Source organism: Anoplolepis gracilipes, chromosome 15 (assembly GCF_047496725.1).
Source record: "Anoplolepis gracilipes chromosome 15, ASM4749672v1, whole genome shotgun sequence".
In the NCBI taxonomy this organism is placed as follows: domain Eukaryota; kingdom Metazoa; phylum Arthropoda; class Insecta; order Hymenoptera; family Formicidae; genus Anoplolepis; species Anoplolepis gracilipes.
In genome coordinates this window covers 4,475,355-4,499,589 of record NC_132984.1, presented here as the reverse complement: position 1 = coordinate 4,499,589, position 24,235 = coordinate 4,475,355, and the positions used below count along the sequence as shown (strand labels likewise).

At 35.6% G+C, this 24,235-nt stretch overlaps 1 protein-coding gene across 1 annotated transcript in view; it reads right to left on the bottom strand.

Annotated features, from left to right (window-relative positions):
- Syn1 (Syntrophin-like 1) overlaps positions 1-24,235 on the bottom strand; it is a 257,348-nt gene that overhangs the window by 37,573 nt on the left and 195,540 nt on the right. The window contains exon 4 of the mRNA XM_072907314.1: positions 8,420-8,628. Coding sequence (XP_072763415.1) covers positions 8,420-8,628 — 209 coding nt within the window. The remainder of the gene's footprint in view (positions 1-8,419; positions 8,629-24,235) is intronic.

Sequence of the window (24,235 nt, the reverse complement as noted above, 5' to 3'; positions counted from 1 at the left end):
CAACATATTATATATGTATTATTACATTTTTTATGAATAATATAATAATATATAAATCACAGATATCATTATTGTATATAAATGTGTATTTCCATCTCAAATTTAAAGAGAGAGAGAGAGAGAGAGAGAGAGAGAGAGAGAGAGAGAGAGAGAGAGAGAGAGAGAGAGAGAGAGAGAGAGAGAGAGAAAGAAATCCACGTGCGAATATTCAAGATTAGAGAGAATCATATATGTCATACACGTATGTCAGTATTATTATTATATTATTTATCGTTAAAAATGGTACTCGTTGTCGTAAAATTATCACAAATTTTCTCGTTGAATTTTCAGAGAATCACCGAGTGATTTCCAGGATAACGAATGACGGGTCTCGATATCTTCACCAGCAGGCAGACCTTTATATTTATCCCCTCGAGCGCTTAATTTTACATTTGATTACGAATGAAAAGGCATTACAAAGTGCGACGCTTTATTGTCCGGGGGAGATAGGTGGCTGAAGAAGGGAGGGAGGGGGGGAGGGGGTTAATTGAGAGGGCCGCTTTAAGTTTTGCCCAATTACATTAACTCCGAGTTAGTGAAAAAATATGCGAAGCGCCGCCGCCGCCGCCGCCGCGCGCGTGCGTGCGGCTGTACTCTATGCTGAGATTAATTAAAATATACTTAAATGGCGTACCGTTAATTTTCAACGGCTAATTTAATGCCCGGCGCTCGGCCTCAGATTTAATCCAACGGCAACGCACTCGCCGGGAATACGCGAATAAATTGCTTCCAGGCTTATGCTGCCATTGTTTGAAAGATATCTGACAACAATAAAACTATATTATATATAAGCGACAAAAGAGACGATAGAAACAATAATAACAATAAATTATATTCATTTTAATATTTCTCCTCTCTACGTATAAATGTATATAATTATAATTGTGCAAAGAGAGAGAGAGAGAGAGAGATTATGCAATTATGAAAATTTTTCGTTACCTCTTTATCCGTCATAATTTTACAAATAATTACTGTCTTTTCGACATAATGAAATTATCGTACAAAATGTTCTGCCGTTATCAATATTTATATTAAATTAATATCGTCGTTATCACTGTTTGTACTCGCCCATTGAAAGCCGGTTACTTTGGATAAAAACACAGCGACAATTAAATACGCTTCTGTCAATGTGCCGAAAACAGGGGCGCGTAAGAACTGAGTAAACAGAAATTGCAGTATGATTGGGGACGAATTTATATCCGGGCGGGATTTCGGCGGAATAAAGCGATCGCCGGTCCCTCCTGGCATCCGTTCGATTTTCATGGAAATTATAATGGCTCGTCGCTATTCCTCGGAAAGTGCCGAAATTCCATGAAAATACGTTTATCGCGAGCGGGCAGACACGGTACGACAAAATTAATCGACGCCATCGATGCACTTTGATGTGGAATTTTAACGCTTTTTGCGCGTCCGATGTATTCCCGCTATTTGTTCCCCTCTAGTCAATCTCTCTCTCTCTCTCTCTCTTTTTTTTTTTTCGCGTGGACACGCAATTGTTAGGAAGAAAGTCGTTACGAAACGAAGCTAATTTCCTCGATCGATTTTTATTCATAATTTTAGATTTTTTTTTTTTCATCACCCACGTGTATACATATGCTATACAAAGTGTCCTAAAACTTTCGAATTTTCTTTTAAGAGTTGGATAATTTTTCCTCTAAATTGGATAGAGAACGTCTGTTTCGGGACACCTTGTATACCGTATATACTTTATTCACTTAATTTATTAATTTTAAATTCAGGGTGTCTACTCAAATCTCGTAAAAAAACTGTCTGAAAATTCCCTGATGTTTTAACAGATATTTTTGTATAAAATTTCAAGTAAAGAGAATATTTTGAAGATCTTTTGTGGTGCAATTTTATGAAATAAATTTTGTTGTTGTCACTTTTCATTCATACAAAGAAACAATACAAAGTTACTTAAGTTTCAAATCCTAGATTTAATAAATGTATTAAAAACTAGCTTTTGTATTAAGATAAAATTTTTTTTACTTTCCTAACATTTTTATTTTTGATCACTAAAAATTAAAATAAATAATATATTTAATATTTTGCTAAGATATGGATATGGATAAACAGAGATAAATATATATATTATAATCTGCAATCAGTACAAGAGTAAAATTATTAAAGAGAGATTTTTTTTTAACTTCTTGAGTCCCAATAAAATTCCCTGATTTCTCCAGGTACATAAAATCTCCTGAGAATTCTAGGTTCTTTTCATGTTTTTTTTCCCAGAAAGTATACGTCCTGAGATTTCTTTCATCACGTATAAATACAAACTCTGTCATTTCAAGACAAAATAATGTCTTCCCCATCTCCAATTAATGAAGAACTTGAAAAACGATAATCTCTATTCTGTCTCAGAGAGGAAACTGCTTAGCTGAGGTCAGATTAGGGTTTAGGTTCGGGGTTAGATTAGGATTAGGTAGAGTGGTTGTGGATTATAGGTAGGCTTAATCCATTTTGAAGAAACTGGCCATAAGTCTCGCGTCTTCTCGTAATTTCAATTTCGCTTAATCTCCATCCGTCTTGGTACAGGTTCTCTCTCTCATGACGTGAATCACAATTCGAGAGGAAGCAGCACATCAGCTTCCACGGTCCACGTCACGACCGGCTGCGTCGACCTCTGAGAGCTGTATCTCTCTCCCTCTCGCTCTCGAGATTGACACTTTATTGCGGTCGTATATACGAGATTAAGGGAAAACGGCATTCCGCCTACGCTCGTACTTTCCGAGGCGACGTTACTTCCGGGGTGGCGTCGACCGTTTCAATATGTGAACTTGTTGGATTTATCGGCCTGCCCTTACCCTCCGGCCTCAGCCGTCGTGACTCGTATTTGCGTCACGCCTCTTCTACAAATCGCCGACCCGGGGCCAGGATGTCGCATTTCGTTTCCTTTCGACAAAGAACCGCCGTGCTTACACCGGGAGCCAATCGCCAAACAATTTCCGACAATGTTTTCCAAATCGTAAAACGGAGTAAAATACAAGTCGTCGTTTCGATATCACGCCCGGGGGACCGGAAGAAATGTGCGTGTCAAATATAAGTCTCCAAAATTACCAAGAATGCAGAAATAGTGAGCAGCTACTCGCTTTATATATATACATATTTTCGATTTCAGTCATGTATTTTATAACATTATTATATTAAGATTATTATGTTATATTAAAATTATATCGCAATAAATTTAGTTTATATTATATTACAAGCTATATACTTGCGACACGAAGTTAATACTTGTCGATTTGTTTCTGCGAATATATAATTAATTAATGATTGATATTATCACGGATATTGCCAGTAATATTCCTAAACAATTATAAAGAAATATTTTATATAAAATATTACAATAGTTGTTCGCTAAAATAAAATGTAATAACGAGTACGGAAAATAAAATCCTACTGATGTGTATACTTGTGTATGTACACAGATGCGATATTAAATTAAAAAAAAAACAAGGGCGAGCTTGTGAATGAAAAATACAACGACTAGACTACAGTACGTACATTTCAGCGACTGTATAGTCCAACAGGTAGGGATAACTACTGTAATCGGCTAACATGACTGGCACGAAAATCGCTGGCAGAGTGGAAACTAGCCGGAAATCGATTACATTCAACGGCAAATAAAATAAATCGACGATTTGAGCGGCAACGTTAACATCGCGCCGGGCGACGACATTAAACAGGATGACAGAATACACGGTGTGTAATACACAGGGAGTTGGCAAACTATTATATGCGCGACGCGCATAGTCATGGGGATGGTGGTGTTTTTCACAGCGGCCGGCGGTTTTTTTCCCCGAGATATTTTTCACAGCAGTTTCGTTTCAGTTATGAAAACGCGCCGTTCGTTTCACTCCCTTTCAGGCCGCTGTTCATGAAACACAATATCCAGGGTTTACGAGGGGTTGATCTCGGTCGCTAAATAATGACGCAACTCGTTCAACGGCCAGTTGATCAACCGGAGCATCACGCGAAATCCATAAACGTTGCGTCCGCTCGTCGGCTCGATCAACGATCAGCGGCACTTAAATATCCCATCGTGGATCGTTAATTAAATGACACGCCGCCGCCCCGGGATCCATCGGGGTCACGGGGGTCGCCGATCGATATATTCTACTCGGACGCGCTAATGAATACGCTTGCCCGAGCCACTACCACTCGCATGCAAGCATTTCAGATTCGCACGCGATTTATGCGAAAATGTAAATATCGGAGATCTATATAACGGGGGCAATATTTATCCGGTCCGGCCTGCATGTATGATATGGATTGATATGTGTTAGTTTTTCGTGGTAGAATGCCAATCGGAAGCGATAAATACCTTTTCAAAGGCGCGAGAAGAATTTGCATAGCTATCGGAACCCTTTCCAAGAATATTTTATTTTCAAAAAATTTTTAACTCCCCCACAAATATTAGTTTTTCCTTTTTTTTTTTTTTTTTTTTTTTTTTTTTTTCCACTACATTTCCATATTTCCAAAAGGTTCGAAACATATGGACTTTTCTTCTCTAAATGAAATATTTCATAATAGACTTTGTACGAATGATAAATAAATAACAATTTCCATTTCCCGGAAAGTCGCATCCACCATCAAGGTGGATTTATATTGTCGATATGAATTTCCCCAAAGCAAAAAAGATTCGCGACATTCAATTAAATACGTGTCATCGCAAGCAACAGTGTCGAGAGACACCGCGGTCAATCCTCAGCTTAAAACAAGCTTGTCGCCGAACGCCTAATCAAACTAAATGACAGACGGCACAATTAAATTGTAATTTCCCCGTCCGCATGATCGACTACAGATATATATTTATTACCAAAACCGCGGGCCCAATCGCTTGGTGATCCGTTGTACCCGCAGTTTCCAATTAAATATCGCCACTATAGGGGGATATATTCGAGGTGCGACAGTTGATCTTTCTCATCTCCGCCTTCCATCTCGCCCATCCAGCTTCGTGTCACTCGCAGAGATCGCAGCAGGTAAACGTGCGGGTGGCGAGACCGACGGGCTACGATGCTGCTATCGATCCACCGATCGTGTAACCGACGGGAATCGATAACTAATACTCGTGCCGAGGCAACTCGGCCCGCCGGATGTTGCCTTGTTGATAAAGGACCCTGGCGAGCATCAAGGACGCCGCAGGAGGGCCGTAGGGCACGCGGCTACCGGCACATAATTGATTGGCATTAGCGCGCCTGATTGCCAGTCGCCCTCCTCCAAAATCGTCCCACGGGCTGCTGCTTAAATACCGGCCGACGTACGTCTCTCTCGCCCCCTCCCCCACCCCTTCTCTCTCTCTCTCTCTCTCTCTCTCTCTGAACGCTATGCGATTTGAACGCTCGCGACAGTAATCAGGCAATATAACGCGAGCTAAGGAAGGTCGATTGACATGGCTCCGTAACGTTGCCCTCTCCTCTATAACACTATTGACGTATTATAGAACAATAATGCCACCTCTACGATTTCTACGAAATTCTCGACATACGCCACGTCGCACTTTCCTTCTTCAGAATGTCTACTCAAATCTTGTAAAATTCCCTAATCTTCCAGGTATTTTGTTCAAAATTCCGGGTAAAAGAGAATATTTAAAAAATTTTTTTTGGTGTTATTTTATAAAATAATTTTTCTATATATATTAGATACGTTTTCTAATGCTTTTTTCTCGTACGAAGAAAAAAGTCACTTAAGTTTCAAGTTTATAGATTTACAAATGTACTGAAGAAATTAGCTTCCGTTGAGATGAACATTTTTAGCTTTTATAACGCCAAACGTATAAATACCGAGATGAGACACTGATCTTATTTCGATAGTTCTATCGACTTTAAATAAGATTTAGTGTTATTTTTTTTTATATTATTCCGCAATCACTTATACTTTCTAAACAGAGTTCTAGATATGCATAAAATTATTAGAACATTTATTAAAGAAATTAGATATCGAGATGCCGGTATAACACGGAATCTCATTTAAAGTTGATAGAACAATCGAAATATGACCAGCGTCTTATCTCGATACTTGTACATTTGGCGTTTCGGTCGATCTTTTTTTAATCGAAATCTCATTTACATTCAGCGATCTAATTCGCATAATTAATATTCTAATAATTTTTACTCATAGAACTTTTTATAAAATATTTCCAGCACTTTTAAAATCTGGCAAGAATGCTAAAAAAATCGTCAAAGACAAAGAGACGCAGCGTAAATCTGACGTCTCAGATTTTGTCCACATTCTTTTAACGATACTATTTATTTAATCTATCAAGAATTATAAGAAATAAAGTTATTCTCAACAATTAATAAGTTTCCACGAAGTAGGACCCAGCTTCACACGTACTCAAATAATTTTGAATAGAGTAGAAGAAATGTTGAATAAAAAATAACACAAATCAAAGATTATAATTTTCTGAAAATCAAAATTATTGTATTATTGAGGTGACAATTATAGTACTGAAATAAGACTATAATATTGTTGAAATTTAAGATTTTCAAATTCTTCTAAGAAGATTATAAATTGTTGCAATGAACGCTTGTATGCGATATTCGCCCAAGATTAATGAAAACGATATAACACAGAGTAACCGCGACTCGGCTCCACTCTGGACTGCGACTGACGCGCTGACCCCTGTAGCGGTAGTGTGGGGTCACGTGAGGGGGATGACTTCCGTGCCTGGTATTACTGCGCAACTGTGTATCGTTCGTCGACCAATTCCGAAAATCGCCCACCATGTTTTTTTCCCCTCGTAATACGTTTCGCGCTGTTGATTCTTTATATTCTTCGCTGCGCGATGAAATAATACAATGATAATTTTTCTATACTCGGAGAAAATATAATAATAAAAATATATATTTGTAACCGTGGAATCTACTAACATATGCATACAAGAAATCACGCGCGATATTTTTATTCACTAAATAATATTATATACGAGTATTGCAATTATTTAAATATTTTAACGCACAAACAAATATTGTACATAATTTATTATCTTTATAGTATGTACAGGCAAAAAGGGTCATTAATGCCTTTAAACATGAATTTTACATAACAGAGTTGCACATAGCGGAACACATTTTCCATATATGTATTTATATACAAAATATATAAATATATTGATATGTGCATAAATTCATTTATAAAGGCATTAATAACGCCTTTTGTATATATGCACAATTAATTTATTATAGACGAGCTCATTTCAATATTTATATATGCAGCATCTCGGACGATTTAATTTATTTAATTAATATTTCTAATAATTTTTACCCATAGACCTTTTTATAGAACTATTAAAGTAGAATTTTCAAGCGTTTAAAATCTGATAAAAAATACTTAAGGAACCATAAACGAACAAAGTAAGACGCAACGTGAACTTGACATCTCAATTTGTCCCGAACCACTTTTTTTCTTTTTATTTAATAACCAGAACAATTTATTTAATCCATCAAGAACTCTAGAACTATTAAAAATAAAGCTAGAATTACGGCTGACTGTTTACGATATGAAAGCAAAATTATTAAAAAGAGAAATTTCGAAAAATATCCTAAATTCCATAAGATTCCCTGATTTTTCCAAATTTAAAGAAATCCATGAGAATTTCAAGATTTCCATGTTGTCCCAGGGACTAGACATCCTGTTAAATTTTCTCGTTATTAAACTTAGAAAGATATATACAAACTGGCATGTCGATGGAAAACATTTTCGGTAAATTGCAGTCGCGCTCCCATGCGGGTACTTCTTATCGGAAACCGTGTGTCAACCCTTTGTTCGAACTGAAAAGAAGATCACCCTCAATCTGTACGATGCCGGTGGGAATGAAAGAGCCGAAAGGGGATTCGCGGTTCCAAGTGTGAAATAAAAGATTTATGCTTGACGGGTGGATACGCGTTTTTTAAGTTTGACTGAAAATTAAATTAAACGGAGCAGAGAAAAATAAGGGAGACGAGTCAAAGAAACGTACATACAAATGGCAGAAATACAAGCTGAATCAATAGTTGAATCGCAAATACAAAGTTTTATTTGAAATAAAAAGTGCTCGGTTAGAAGATTGAAAATTGTAAATCTATTCGCTCCACGATAATAAGAAATAAATCAATGCAAAATTTAATTTCACCCTCAACGGCGAACTAAAATTGAAACACTACGATTCAAATGATGAATGTTTTATTTGTCGCGCCATTAAGAAAGTTAAATGAATACTCCTTAGCATGAGTCTATTATTGCGAAACGAGATTGTTTCAACTTTCTCTCTGAATTACAGTATTTAGTTAATGTCAGTACTATTCGCAATTCCTAGCTGAATTATCGCGAGGCATTATGTTAGAAGCCTTGTCAGACGTCATACTTTCTCCACTGAATGTTCGGGAGCTTTTCTCACCTGAAGACAATGTCTCCTCGCGAGCCAGCCGATGTGCTGAAGCTGCTGCGGATCCGGAAGTGCTGAGGCCAGTCGTAATGCTTTCAAGGTGAGAGCTGCCAACGCCGAGTGCAAAGCATTGAACCAGACATTCGCCTCCGTGCTGTCAGCGGCTCTCAACCAGCACTCGTGGACGCCGTCGGGTGAGTGCAGTTCGAGAATACGGCCTTCTGTAACAAAGGGAGGGAACAGAATATTCGATAAAAATGACAAAGACTCTGTTACAACTATTATTATACACACACAATCATTGCTTTAAAGTTTCTGCAGATATAAAGCAAACTGCGCGCTTGTTATCCCTCGAGTACAGCGTATCTCTTTATCTCTGAAAAAGTTTCAGAACTTTAATTAGCATAAAAATAATATGGGTACTCTTTTTTTCATCCCGTGACACACCATTTTTCATGTTTGAAGAAAATTATCAATCAAAAATACTTGCCAAAAAGCAATCTGCTTTCCCTGTTATTGTTTCTAATTGTCGAAATTTCATTTCACAGCAAATCCGATGCGATTAAATTCTCAATTCCATTTATTCTTGGAAATCTACAAGATTTATGTCTTATGCAAGGTGTCTTTAAGTAAGTATGAACAATTTTAGGAGATAATTCTTTGTCAAAAATTAAGGGAAGTCTTTCATATAAATAAATACTTCTGTATCCCTTTCTGAAAATTAGATTTTTTTTTCAAATTTTAAATAAATTAAAAAAATGAAATTTTAGCGGACATTTTCCATTAGTGAAGGGATACTTAGTAATATTAATATTTTTTAAATCCTTTCGTATTATAAGAGAATAAAACTGTGCATGATACAATATATTTTGTTTTTTTTTTTTTTTTATTTAAATACTATTGATTATAAGAAATAAAAAAAGTTGCTAAAGAAATCAAGCCTCTTAACGTATTTTTTTTTTAGATAATCTCTTATAACGATATAAGGGGATTAAAAAAATATTAATAAATATCCTTTGTACTAGTGAAAAATGTGTATCAAATTTCATTTTTTTAACTTGTTCAAAATTAAAAAAAAAAAAAAAAAATAAAAACTTAAATTTCACCTCTCCATTTTTAGAAGAGTGTAATTCCTCAGAGAGAAATATAAAAATAAATATTTCTATGAAAGAGACCTCCTTAATATTTACGAGGTATTTCTTAAAATTTTTCGTACTTATTTAAAATCACCATGTATACCGAAAGCTGTCGAAAAACAGCCAGTCATTTTTTTTTTTTTTTTTTTTTTTCAGAGATTAGCTTCCGCCTACCTCGCATGGCAAAGGGGAGGCAAACGACGGCGCCAAAATTGAACTTGCCCGGCGTCGTTCCTGGTAGCTCTTATAAACCTTCCTCTTTTCGTTAACACGAAAACTTTAATACGTCTGACATAAATCTCGCGGGATCGGTCACGAAGGCCCGGGAATAAGTTTATAACCCGTAGTATCCCCTGCTCTGGAGATTGTCTCGCTTCTCGACAGCCCGCATAATTCGTCTACGTACCGCTGCAAATTCACCTCGAGAGCCTCGCAATTTCCTGTTTGGCTTCTAGTTTCTAGATTTATTATGCTAATACTAGACTCGTTTTTCAACGCCAATGATTGCGCGACTTGTTATCGATCTGTCGAATTATCCCTCGCGTGTGTTTAAATTTTTTTACTAATTTTTAAAGCTATCAGATTTAGAGCAGTTTATACATTTTAAAAGTATTTTTTTTTCAGCGATATTTTATTTTATGAAAAAAATAATTATATCAAAAAAGTGTCGCGAGGTTAAACTGCACTAAAAAGTGACTGGCCATGTGACTGCATCCGCTCATGGCAACTTGTATCGTTTAATTTGACAAGATGTGATATTTTTCAAAACGTGACAGACGGTATTAACATTGACAAATATCACATGTGACGTAAATTTTTAATAAAACGAATACGTGTATCAATTAAAGTGTTTCGGTTTGGAATGTTTCGGCACGGAATGTCTTATTAATTAAATTGTTTCAAAATATGAAAAATTGTCATCGAGATAGAATGTAAAAAGGAAAAATAAATAGGATTGAAAACTTCAATGCTAAATATATAATTGAACTCTCACAATAATTAATTTAAAAATACATTAATAATTAACTAATAATATAATTAATTATATAAATAATTATATTTTATATTACTTAATAATTTTCGAAACATTTAATATATATATATATATATATATACACATGTTGACTAGATGACACACAGAGGTATTTGAAGAAAAAAAATAAACTTCCAATTGTTTGAGCAAAGTAGAATTTTGAATTTTGCTCACGTATACAGTGTATATAAAATCCGGGCAAATTACGTGAATTTTTTTCCTCGCATTCTGCAGGTACAGAGAAGTTCGATACACTCTCGAATCGAAACTGCAGCCGGCATTTCCCTTTCCCTCTTCCGGCTCAGATTCACGTAAAACTCATCGGCATTTCGTACGGAAACGTATCCCGACGTGCTCTCTTTTCCGATTCCGCATTCTAATCGCCCGCTCGCTATCGAGAAACGGCGCGGAAAGTTCCGGAAGCGGCAAACTCGCGCTTTACGTGTGCGCGAAAGGCGCGGCGTCCGCGTAAGAAAATATTGAATTTCCGATCAAAAGGAAATTACGCTCGAGTTAAAAGCCCCTTTATGTCACTCCCGGTCTTTCCTACCTAAAAAGGCAGGCAAACGAGACGAGACGTTCCTGCGAAAGGGGACAGAAACATCGGGAAACGTAGCGTGATGTCGAAATGATAGGATCACGTGATTAATGCTCTCTTTCTGTCCGTCTCTCATCTATTTTATTGTAAAAAGGGAATTTAATCGATCGAGTACACTCTCGTTTAAATATTACCAGCGGAAAACAGAAAATTGATATATCGCAATTCCGCCACAAGTAATATCGAATTACGCGTAGTATATTATAACTATAATTACAACATAACATACGCATACATATATGCACGCGTATAATATTATACTTTATACCCTAGTGTTGCAGTTGAAACACTATAGCTGTAAAATACACAATTAGTAGACATTTTTTCCAAACATTTTGCGCAGCATTTCTCCCCTGTGAGCTTATCGGAGAGTGAGAGGGAGAGAGAGAGAGAGAGAGAGAGAGATTAAAAATTTGATTACGTCAGTTGAAATTTTATGCAAGCTTTACATTCTGTAGATATTAAAATAAAAAATATTTTTTGCCATCACGCTAAAGAGAGCTATTTGTAACAAGCGAATGTTTGCCATCCGAGCGTGTTAGTCACGCGCAAATAAATGCGCTCGGTAAAAGAAGGATCGCAGGACCGAGAAATACAATTTTAAATGCATTCTTGTGTGTATGTCCCGAGTGATAATCGGCCATTCTTAAGGCAACGCCACGAACTAGCATCGTGAAATCTAGTTACGTCGTGAAATCCCGGCCACGTGCGCGACTGGAATTCTTTTGCCAAAAAACACACCGACCTACATCTTGCTTCTTCGTCTGGTTACGTATGCGCGAGGGGAATGTACAGGGTGTTTCTAAACAAGTGCAAAAAATTTTACAAGTCTCTTTGTTGAAGATTAAGGGAAATCTTTCATTTGTAAACAAATGTTTTTTATTTTTTTTTTTTCTCAAATTTTAGACAATTTAAAAAAAATGAAATTTAGCAGACATGGATACTTATTAATATTTCTTTTAATCATTATTATTATTATTATTTCATTATGTAGCAATTTGTTCAAAATTCTAATAAAGTAAAATAAAAATAATAATAAAATTAATATTCAATTTTTTATTATAACCTTTTAACTGAATCCTTTGATCAGAATGCGATCATTTAAAAATATGTGCAGGAAGTTTGATTTCTTTTTTATTTGTTTCATTCTTTTCATAAAACCAATAATTTTCAAGTGAAAAAATAAAATTAAACATTTTCTCAAAAAAATCATCCCTTAAAATTCTTCGCACTTATTTAGAATCACCCGGTATATACGCGAGGTAAGGTGTCGCGTCTAGAATGTTTCATAAAAGATAGAGAAAAAAGAAGTGTTCGTGAGATGCAACGTCCAATTTACACCTCGTCGAAAAGTTATGCGTTACCGTGATTTAAAAGAAGCACAAGCGCCCGTTTCGCGAATAATTTAACCGCGCTGGTAAAATTAACACGTATCTACGTATGTACTCGGCGAAACGTGCCTCCGCGTATCTTTCGCACGTTATTACACGAGAAAGAATTTCTTCGCGGTTTTCCGCGTACGCGTGCTTTCTCCCCGGAAAAGGCGCGCTGATCTTGTAAGATCTACGGAAAATCGCTTGATTCGCATCAACCTTCCCGCTGCGAAGGGCCCTCACGGTCGTTAGAGGTGAGCAGGAAAGAAGAGAGAACGTGGAGAAAATAGGAAGAAGAAAAATAGAATCGCATGACGAAAGTAGTGAAAATGCGAAAGTAGGAAAAATGCGAAAATTTTCTCATCGTAAGCGAAATATCTTTCATTTGAAATTTTCCGATTCGAAAGAAAATATTTCCAGCCATTATTTTATTCAAAATTCGTACTCTTATTGAAGTGAAATAAAAAAAAAATAATAATAAAGAATATTATATATTGAGAAAAAGTTGATGTCTGGAATATCCTTTTACGCTATTTTATTACAAAATTCTAGTTAAGTAAAATAAAAATAATAACAATAATAAATATAAAAATAAAGTAAAATAAAAAAATAATAATAAGAATCGTAGAAAAGAAAAAAAGCAAGAGAGAGAGAGAGAGAGAGAGAGAAAAATTGATATCTAAAAACATTCTGTGTATTATACTTTTCTTTCTCCATTATATTTTTATCAATCCCCTCGACTCTTTCAGCTTTTAAGTTTTGAAATCTCTCTTTTGTACGAGTCTTCGTAGAAAGTCTCTGATGTTATACAAACGCATTTCCGCCCGCACGCTTGTAAAATTTGGTGCCGAAAGGGGTCCTTTCGTCAAGAAGAACTGCTCTCCGTCGACGAACAAAATTGCCAGGATTCGCGAAAAATCTGCGAGAGTCTCTGATTCGCTCTAAAGAGCGGGAAAGAGGCGAGGGCAATAAAACGTCGAAGCGACAAAGGAAGCGAGAACGAGGAGCAGCAGTAACAAGGGCTACGAAGGTCGAGACGAGAGAGAGAAAGAGAGAGAGAAAGTTCGCGTGGTGGTTCAAAGGAAATCGAAATGCGCTCGCGTCATTTCGTTACCTCTCGCTCTCCTTCACCTGCTCTCTCTCTCTCTCTCTTTCTCTCTCTCCTTCTTCGCCTCCTTCCCTTCGCGTTTTTCCCTCTTAACAGCGCGATTTCCCTCGAACGTAATTTTCCGGACATCCGATCGACCAGATTTCGCTTTCGTTTCTTGTTTTGCGCTTCGTCTGCTTCCACAGAGTATGCCTGTCAAGCCCTGAAACGTCAAGAGTGAACGCATGACAAGCAGAACCAAGACGAAAACGATTTTTCGCGGCTGGTTTTATCTCTCATGTATGATACAATTTTTTTACCCTTTTCAATCTTTAAAATCTGTAAAATTCTGTAATCCTCTGTAACAGAGTGTCTACGTAAATTTTGTAAAAAGGAATCTCTAAAAATTCCCTGATCTTCTTAGGTATTTTTATTTAAAATTTTAGCCAAGGAGAATATTGTAAAGATTTTTTAAATACAATTTCCTAAAATAAATTTGTTTATTGCACAGATAGATATGTATTTTTAATTTATAGACAGATATATATTTATAATTTACAGATAAGTAGATATATATTTATAATTTACAGTACAAGAACAAAATATTATCAAAGAAAGAAATTTTTTTTAATTCTCTGAGTCTCAATAAAATTCCATGAAAGTTCCCTGATTTTTCCAGGTACAAAAAGTTCCATGAAAATTTTAGGCCTTCCAGAAAGTATGTACAATTTTTTAAAATAAATGTTTTTATTGTATACAGATAGATAGATAGATATATAATATATTTACGATATAAAAACAAAATTATCAAAGATTTTTCTTTTAACTCCCTGGATCCCAATAAAGTTCCACAAAAATTCCCTCATTTTTCAGGTATAAAAAAAATTCGAAGTTTTTTCAGAGCGTACGCACCTTATATAAACAACTGTTAAAATCTCGAAGGAAATCTCTAGGAAGAGATCTTCACTTGCTATATCAACATATTTGAAATTAACACACACAAAACTTTTTTTTTTTTTTTTACAAACTCCCGGGGGAATACGCGGAGTTGCGTGGAGAGACAATGGGAGCGATAATGCACGCTGACGCATGCTTTATTACCGTTCATTTGATTTCACGCGGCGTTAATAACCGTGCCGCTTATAACATCGTAACGTCACGTGATACGAAGTAATATGCGACCGTGGATGCCTGGTTTTAACATTCTATAACGTTCAATCAACGGAATCCTACGTACTTATTAACGGCATTATCGCCGAATGGCATCGTACCTATTAATTATATTACTGGGGGGGGGGGGAAATAATTGTCAATGTAATAGCGCTGAGGGCGCGTCATAAACACCCATGATGTTACAAATTCCTATCGCATACATTGTCGATATACGCGTATATCGTTCTAGTTATTCCATCATATCTGCGTTATATGATATCGATCTTGCGAGAATTCGCAATAATTTATATTTACAAACTAAAAGAGATTTATACTCGCCATTTTGATTTCCAAAAATGTAATTTTTTAATTCCCCTAGAGAGATTTTTGAAATATAAAAAAAATAATATAACCGAAAGTTTTCACTCAATTTATGAACAATATGAATAAAAAGATCGCCCCTTTATTATATTAACAATAGTAAATTAAATTATTTTATCTTTACTTATTTTAATTATTTAATTCTAATTTAATAAATTTACTTCTAATTATTTATGTTAAATTATTTTATCCTGAATAATAATAATTTTGAATTCATCGAAATCCCAAATTATTTTTTAAGACCGATTGATTCGGAATTTACACATTTTGTGTAAAAAATAAATTGAAAAATGTTGAAGCAATTCATTCGAGTTTTTTCTATAACACCAGGGTATATTTTTCATTTTTCTCGCTGTTTTTTTTTTTTTTTTTTTTTTTTACTTCCGACTCATCAATAATTCACTTATCCGAGTATCTAAAGACACACGATTCTCCTGACTGGTTTTAACCGGAGCATCGATTCTCCCTGCAAAGAAAGGCAGATCCATTCGCTTTAAAGTTTGACGAGCCATCCGGAAACACGGTAGAACGAAGACGAAAACGAAAATGGCGTACTCGAGCAGGCTGTTCCGGGTCTCTTTATGCACGCTTAATGCATTTTTGAAGGTTGGAATATCATAAAGACGAGCCCGTAATAAACTGTAGGACGGTGGCGTAAACTCGCCCCCTCGCGTTTCCTCCACCTCCCCCTCTCACTTCCGCCCGATAACGTTTCCCTCTCCCCCCCCTCCCCCCTCCCGAGTCCGTCCGACGTTCGCTCTCTTAGCGTCTCGCGTCGCACACTATGGTGTCTACGTGCTGGGAGGATGCTCCCCAAGACAAGGGGGCGGTCGCGAAGGGGATGGCTGCGTTATAAAGGAGAGTGTCCCAGAAGGGGGTCCTCCAAGAGAACGAACGAGATGTTAACAGCCAGACAGCATTGTCGTCAAGCCACGCCCGCGTTTTCTAATCATCAGAGGTACTCATTTTCTCCGCGAGTCCGTTCGGGAGGAGAGGGAGAGGGCGGGGGGGAGGAAGGGATTGATCCTGTCTTGAACCTCCCCGGGGAATAAATAATCAAATATATGAAAATTCTCCGAGCAAGATGTGTCTTCCATTCCCAAATGAATTAAGAAATACGAGTAACAGAGTTATTTTTACGAGATACATATAAGTATATTAAAATCGTTAAATTTTACTTAAGCGCGTGATATTTATGCGGGTTTCGGTTCCGTCGATTAAAAAAAAAAAAAAAAAAAAAAAAAGGCAATATAAAAATTAAATCAATTTTGGTTAGTTATTATTACATTAGACGTTAGAGAGAAATTCGTATGTGATAAATAATAAATTATTTTTGTTACAAGATTTAAACGGTCGTCAGAGGGCCATTCCCGTTAGAATTAATTCCACCCCCCTCCCCTCCCCACCCCTCCCCCGCCCCCTCCTTCCGCGTTTCCGCAACGAAACGCACCTTGGAAATATTTTAGCGGAACGCTTCTCGGTATCTGTACTGTGAACGGAATAGAATCTTATAACGTGAATCAAGCCTAAGATCCTTACATCTTAACGCTCCCGCGTCGCAAACTATTTCCCCGGGTGCGATTATTCATTAAGAGAGACAACGGCAGCGTATTACACCGCCGTGTAATGCCGGGACGACACGACGGGAGCGAGTTACAGCGCGAATCCGGCCACGACGTCGGCACCGGCTGGCGTTTCCTTCCCTCGCACGGTTCAAGAGCTGCAACGGCGGGGAGGAGGAGGAGGAGAGGGAAGGGGGAGGGGACATCTTCGGGGGATGAAACTGCGTCAGACAAGCTGCACGCGATTCTTCATGCCGTTTGCATTTAGGACGACACAAACGATCCCCGGAAAGGCAGAATGACGACGACGACGACGACGACGACGACGACGACGACATCGACGACGAAGACGACGAAGAAGAAGACGACGACGACAACGACGACGACGACCACGATGATCCGCTTCCCGAAGTTGCCGGGACGCGGGAGCACAATCGGTCTAAACGGCAGAACTTAGATTGCGAGAGTAAGCTGATGTTACGGAAATTGAACTCCTGAAGAAGGATGCGTATCCTGAGGGCGCCCGCGACCGTGTAATTGGCGCGTCGCGCGGATTCCTCGTTAATTAGAAAGGAACCGATAGTGTTTCGCAACAAATAAGGGAATTAATTATGAAAGAGAGTTTGTCGGCACGCTCGTCGCCAAATTCAATTGACAAACTTTTAAGAACTATGGACAACATTAGAGCGGTGCGTTTCATTATTTCGGGGAATTATAATCGGGGAATAACGTACGTTTAATATGCGTCGTCGGTGGCAGTAAAATCATGAGAACAAAAGGACAAATCGCGCATGTATATCATAAAATTAACAATTTTTAAAAATTGTTAAAAATATGCGAAAATTTGATTTGGAGACGAAATTAATTTTATCAAAAATTATTAATATATTATAATTATTATCCCTCTTCTAAAAAAAGACATGTTATTTATATTATATTGGTTGTCTCGATGTCTCGTTGTCAAGTGCGTTATTGCGACTTGCTTCGCACGTGTCGTCTGTAGCTGTCAAATTTTGACAGTTTATGTGACAACTTGTAAAAAAATTAAATTAAAGTAAACGAAGAACAAAAAAAGAGAGATAAAAAAAGGTACATGTATTGTATATGATGGACCTATGTATAAACTTTTCGCATGATATTATATGTATATTTAATAAGTAATTTATATTTGTGTAATTAGAAAATAGAAAAAAAAGAGATGGAAAAAAGAAGGAGAAGGAATATAATATTAAATAAAGAAAGAGAAAGAAAGAAAAAAAAGATGCTTTCTTAAAGCCAATCGTAAATATTAAAATTAAATATTCAACAATCAATTAACATTGCGAAAAAGAAACTTTAACGCGTAACTTTAAAACATACACAATAGTAACTATACAACACAATATAAACCTAAAATAAATAGCGCACTTGTAGCGCGCGCTTAAAATATTCTAGTACATATATAAATAATTAATATACAGTGGATACAGAGAATCAAAACTAAGTAGTCGGTACTAAAATTTTGTAAGTTGAAAAATTTATTTAATTTTAATTTAATTTAATTTAATTAATTTAATTCAAAGCTCTATAAGTTATAAAATTTATTAATTTTTAATAATTTATTAAACTTTTTAGTAATTTAAAATTAAAATTAAATTTAAAATTAAATAAATTTTATAAATTACAATATAAAATTTTACTACTGATTACTTATTTTTTTGTTCTCAACTATATATGTGTATATTATATAAATTATTATAATATATTATACAATTATTAGATAAAAATTATATGATTTTAATAATTTTCTAATACAAATACTTTGAGCTGCCCCTTTATTCATATTGAAATATCACTGACCGAATAAGAGTATTCGGAAAGGATTAAAGCAATTCCTTCCCCAATAAACCTAAGCGGAAGTTGGCTCAATCTTCGGACAAGACCGTTTCTGGTAAACCTTCTCACCTTCCTGGCGATGATGACGTTGTTTAATTAGAATAGTCCCGGGTAATTAAGGGGATTACCAGCACATTTGATAGAAAAGATCTTCAAAGTACGTCAGAAACAGCGGAATCTTTACTTCCGATTTTGAATCGCACAACTTTTCCGCCAGAACGTTCTAAAACTCTCCGCACACACAAGTGTTCCAATCCCTCACCCTTTTAAAAGATTTAAGAAAGTTTCTAGTCTGCCCTCTCTCTCCCTCTCCCTCTCTCTCTCTCTCTCTTTATCTTTCTTTCTCTCTGCTTCAATTATTTTTCGAAATATTTTACGTAATCCCGTGGAAGAATATCGGCAAATTATAATCATTCAAAATTAAATGGACCATCTTTCTTTAAAAAAATCCTTGGAAAATTTAAACAAAAATACGAGTGTATTTTAAATTCTTCCTTACATCCGCCTGAGTCTTTTCTCGGGTAGTTTAATTTCTTCATATTTTTATTAGAGACAGATGAAACAAAATAATGCAGTTGCAACTTTACTCGCAACTTCAAACTTCGCAAAACTTGTCTTTTTACAGTGGATTAATTTCGGGCAACGTTGATAATTTCGCGACTCGCCAGACGAAAATGCGCATTAACATAACTCCTCCACTACGCTATAAAGTGCATTCGCAATCCAACAAACCGCACGCAGAGTTTAGTCTGTCTTTCGCGATCTCTCCTTATTTAATTCGCTCTATCTCTCTCTCTCTCTCTCTCTCTCTCTCTCTCTCTCTCTCTCTCTCTCTCTCTCTCTTTCTTACCACTGTGGGCCACTCGAAAACTTTCTAATTATTCCAAGTTGATAAAATAATAAAACTGTATTGATGCGTGATGTTGATCGTTGGAGGATAACCTGACGATGCTTTTGATGGCTAAAGAAAGAGAGAGAGAGAGAGAGAGGAAGAGGGCGGGGAGGCCCGACCGAGATAATTAATTTTACGCTCTTTCCTCCGCCCGTAGACATCTTCCAACAGAGAATGCTTTTGTGGATGATGCAGCTATCAGGATTAACCGCAAGATTCTCGAAGAGATAACGCGATTGCAGAAATGATGAATTCACAAATTAGATATTCGCGAAAATGGCCCATTCTACGTAAAGGAAAGCCTATTATAAGGATTGAAAAGTTTATTTATAGAGTAATTGAGACTAAACGGACTGATGATCAAGATAAACCAGAGCTTGAATTTTTAGAACAGAGCAGATGATACGATTGATATTTCAATTGTGTTAAATTTTTAATTTATAGTGATATTTTTACAAATATTATCGAATTTACATATAACTATATATAATTATTTATTATAAATGTATAATATCATATATATATATATAATTATAATTATATATAAATATTATAGTGATATTTATTATAATAATATATTTTTTATATATAATAATATTCTACATGTATAATTATAATTATAATAACTATTATGATAATAATAAGATTATATATAATTATATATATTAATTTTGATTTAAGTTTAGATAGTAATAGAAAATTTTTTATTAAAGAAAAAAGTTAAAAAAGAAAGAAAAAGAATTAAAAAATTTGTAAAAATACATTTATTCCTTTTGATGTATTATTATTAAGCTAGAAATACTCAGTCTTAAATAATCTAATTAAGTAATCACGTTTAATAAAAAAAATTTGAAGTAGTTGATATTGTATTGATAAGAGAAAAAGCTCGTATTAAAATATACGTAAATAAAAATTACATTAGAGAGATATCTTGGGTAAAAAATATAAGTTTACAATCTGAGACACGTTTTTCTATTATCTATGAAAAAATTGTTAAGAAAAGCAGCGGGATCGCGAATTATTATACGCATGTTTAGCAGCGCGCGATTTCAACATTACATAATTACAATTTACTCATCGCGCACTTTCGAATACACTCTAATTAATTTACTTCCGCATCCCTCTAAATCCTTCAGCGACGTCACAAAGAACTAGAACATTAAAATACTCGTGTACAACGACGCGAACGTACAAAATAAAATACGGTGCGTTGCGGAACATGAAGGGTAAGAACGAGCAGAAAAGGAACAAAACGCGGTGAGAAAGCAGGAAAAAGGTGGAGGCGGAGAGACAGGGGGGAGGGGGAGAGAGAGAGAGAAAGAGACGGGTTGACCGGCGGGACGGGAAACAGTAAAAATTTGCATCACAATCGCGGATAGAAATAATTACGCGAGAAGCGCGCGCGCGCGCGAAGGCACAAATGGAAGGGGTGTCGCAGATGCGAATGCAGATGTAAGAAGGACATGCGGGGTTGGGAGGAAGGGGGGGGCGCGGGAAGGGAACTCTCGAGTGCGAGAGAGAGGGAGGAAGAAACGGGAAAACGAGACTAACCGGAAACGGGACTAGAAATTCAGATACGAGGTACACCGAGGGGAGGAAAAAAAATTGCGGGGGGGGGGGGAAGGGGGGAAGAGGAGACAGAACGAGAATTCAAAAGAGGAGAGAAGCCGAATCTCTCTCTCTCTCTCTCTCCCGTTTACATAGGGTAGGGAAAAAAAAGAAGTGCGAGGAGAAGGGGGAGGAAGATTCGGAATATCGCACGGCGGAAGTGGACTTCCCGACGTTTTGCAACGGCAGAGAATAAATAACTGTCGCCCGACGCGGATAAATCAAACGAAAGAATGGGAGAGATCCCACCACTCTCGTCGGATGCGAGTTAAAATACAGGCTGGTCCACAGAGGGATTTGTAATCTAGATTAGGATCTATATTAATTGACTCGTACCTTCCTTTTATGTATATCAACGATATTGCAATATATTCCTCTTGAAAGAGAGAGAGAGAGGGATGGAGAGAGAAGCACGAACCACCCTGTACAAAATCGTGTATGTATATAGATGGGATTTACGACGTGTTTTCTCAGTGGCCGGGGAGAGGAGAAGCAGAAAAGCGCGCGTCTTCTCCGTAGATGTTCGACCTGCGGGACTTAAGGAGAGTTTCCGGATTGAGAAGACATTGGCTAAATCAAGCCGGAGAGCGGTTTGGCAGACGTTGCTGTTGACGTTCGACCGTGTGCTTTTATGAGAGCTTTCGAATCCTTACGTGATCTGCCTTTTGAAAACAGCACCAGACATTTTCTTGATCTACCTCGGATTATTCTCCGGAGAGATTGTGCGTTTTTAGATATAGTGAAAAATCGATATCACGAGAGAGAATCCCTTCGTACGTAATATTTTATTTTACATATTAATATTTTTATATATATTTTATGTAATATTTTATTTTATATATTATTTTATTAGATAATATTTAAAATTTATCTGTCACAGATATTCTTTATATTTTATATAGAATATCTGTAATATTGCAGATCATCACTAAGAGATTTAAACTGAATTAAGAATATATACTGACATTGAGAAATGTGTCTAGTATTTGAGTAATAATTTTCATAATTTCCAAACGCGCATTCTTAAATATTTAAATTTTAATAAATGATTTATGCGGCAATTTAAATGACTTTTCTTTTCCTCATTATTGATAATCAATCATAATTAATTTATCAATAAAATTGGCATGTCCGATAATTATGTCTACGATATGTCCGGTGCAGGTAAATATATTTTGTTAATATTTCAAAGCGAGACATAACATATTTATTATATTAGTTAAATCTGCACTTGGATGTCTTAATTTAAAAAGCTATTATCTCTGAGATCTGTAATGTGTCATGAAATATTAACGATAAGACGTGACAATTTAAGCCAAGTGTATTTCACCGCAAAATTGTACCTCTTAATATAATTATAGAATGACGAGAAATTTCCATTGTGAATTATCCGAATTGATACAAAAAATATATAAAATAAAATTTTCGCATAAATCATGAGACAGAATCATAGTGAATATATTAAATATGTACATGATAAATTTTACATAAAATAAACTGCATATATATATATATATATATATATATATATATTTGTGTGTGTCAAATATGTAAAAAATTGTCTTTATTTTAAAATAGAAAATTAGCCTTTATTTGATCTTTAATGTATTTTAATGTGTCAACTTAATGTTTAATTTATTAGTAATTTGTCCTTTTTAATTCACATTTTTTGGCACAAATCATTTTTTAATTTAAAATATCTAAGGTTTTTTGCAAGAGAATTTTGATAGCTTCTTTGAAATTACAAAAACCTTATACAGGGTGTCTACTCAAATCTTGTAAAAAATTATCTAATAATTTCTTGATCTTCCAGATAATTTTGTTCAAAATTCTAGATAAAGAGAATTGGTACCATTTTTTATAATAAATTTTTTAATATATGCATTTTCTAACGCTTTTCGCTCAAAACGAATAAAAAAAACAAGTTTCAAGTGCTAGATATATGAATATATTGAAAAAAGAACTAAATTGTTTTCATCAAGACAAAAATTTGTAACTCTCACATTTTTATTTTTTATCACTAAAAATTAAATAAGAAATAAGTACTACATATTTTGTTAAGACATTAAATATACAAACAGAGATAGATATATATTTATAATTTACAGTATAAAAGCGAAATCATCAGAAAGAGAGGGAATTTAAAAAGAAATTCCTTCAGTCCCAATAAAATTCAATGAGAATTCCCTGATTTCTTCGGGCCAAATTAACTGCTTTGTGTAAAATAGAGAAACGTTGCCATTCTTTAATATATTTTAATCTACCGATATAATCTTTTAAATTTTTATTCGCAATTGTTCATTTTTTTTTAATTCACATTTTTTTGCACGCCAAGCTTTTCTTAATTTAAAACATCTAATGCGAAAGAGTTTCTTCCGGGGTAGACACAATTCTATGCGCGCTCATTCCAATATCCGGCCGTGCGAAACTTCAAACCGTCCGCCAACAGTATGGCAACGATAACGCGCGAAAGCCGATATCGCTCTGCGGCGGACCCGTTCGCTGACCCGGCCGATATTATCATCGGTGCATCGTGGTGCACGTGAAGTTTGTTTGATTTGTTTCGCGTGGGTGAAATTATCGGGATGCGTATGACTGCAAACTGCGATGCGAGCGTATCGATAAAACGACGATTACACACTGTGACCAGTTTTGCCTCGCCAGGGTGGGAATCGATAAAAAGAGCATACCACAAGATTTCTATATGTATATATATATATATGTGTGTGTGGTCTGCAATTTTAAAAAATTTTTAATGGATATTTGTGCGCGAGAATTTCAGTGACCTCTGATATCGACTAATAAAACTACCGAGGCTTTTTAATCAGATATATTTTGTAAATCTCATTGTCAGCAAATCTTGAATATTGAATACATTCTTGAAAAACTGGATTATTGGATCTTCCTTGAATTCTTCAAGAGGACGAGGCTTTAAGCTCAAGGATATATTGAAAGGTTCAAAGGAATTCAAAGATCTTGGCATTCAAAAAGCTAAAAGATTTCAAGAATTATAATAAGTAAATTTTATTTAAAAATTCTCCTTCTCCTCTTTTTATATGTAAAATCTCAATTTGAAAAATATTAATAAAAGTACGTTTTTATTACAAAGATAAAATTAACTACATAATAAA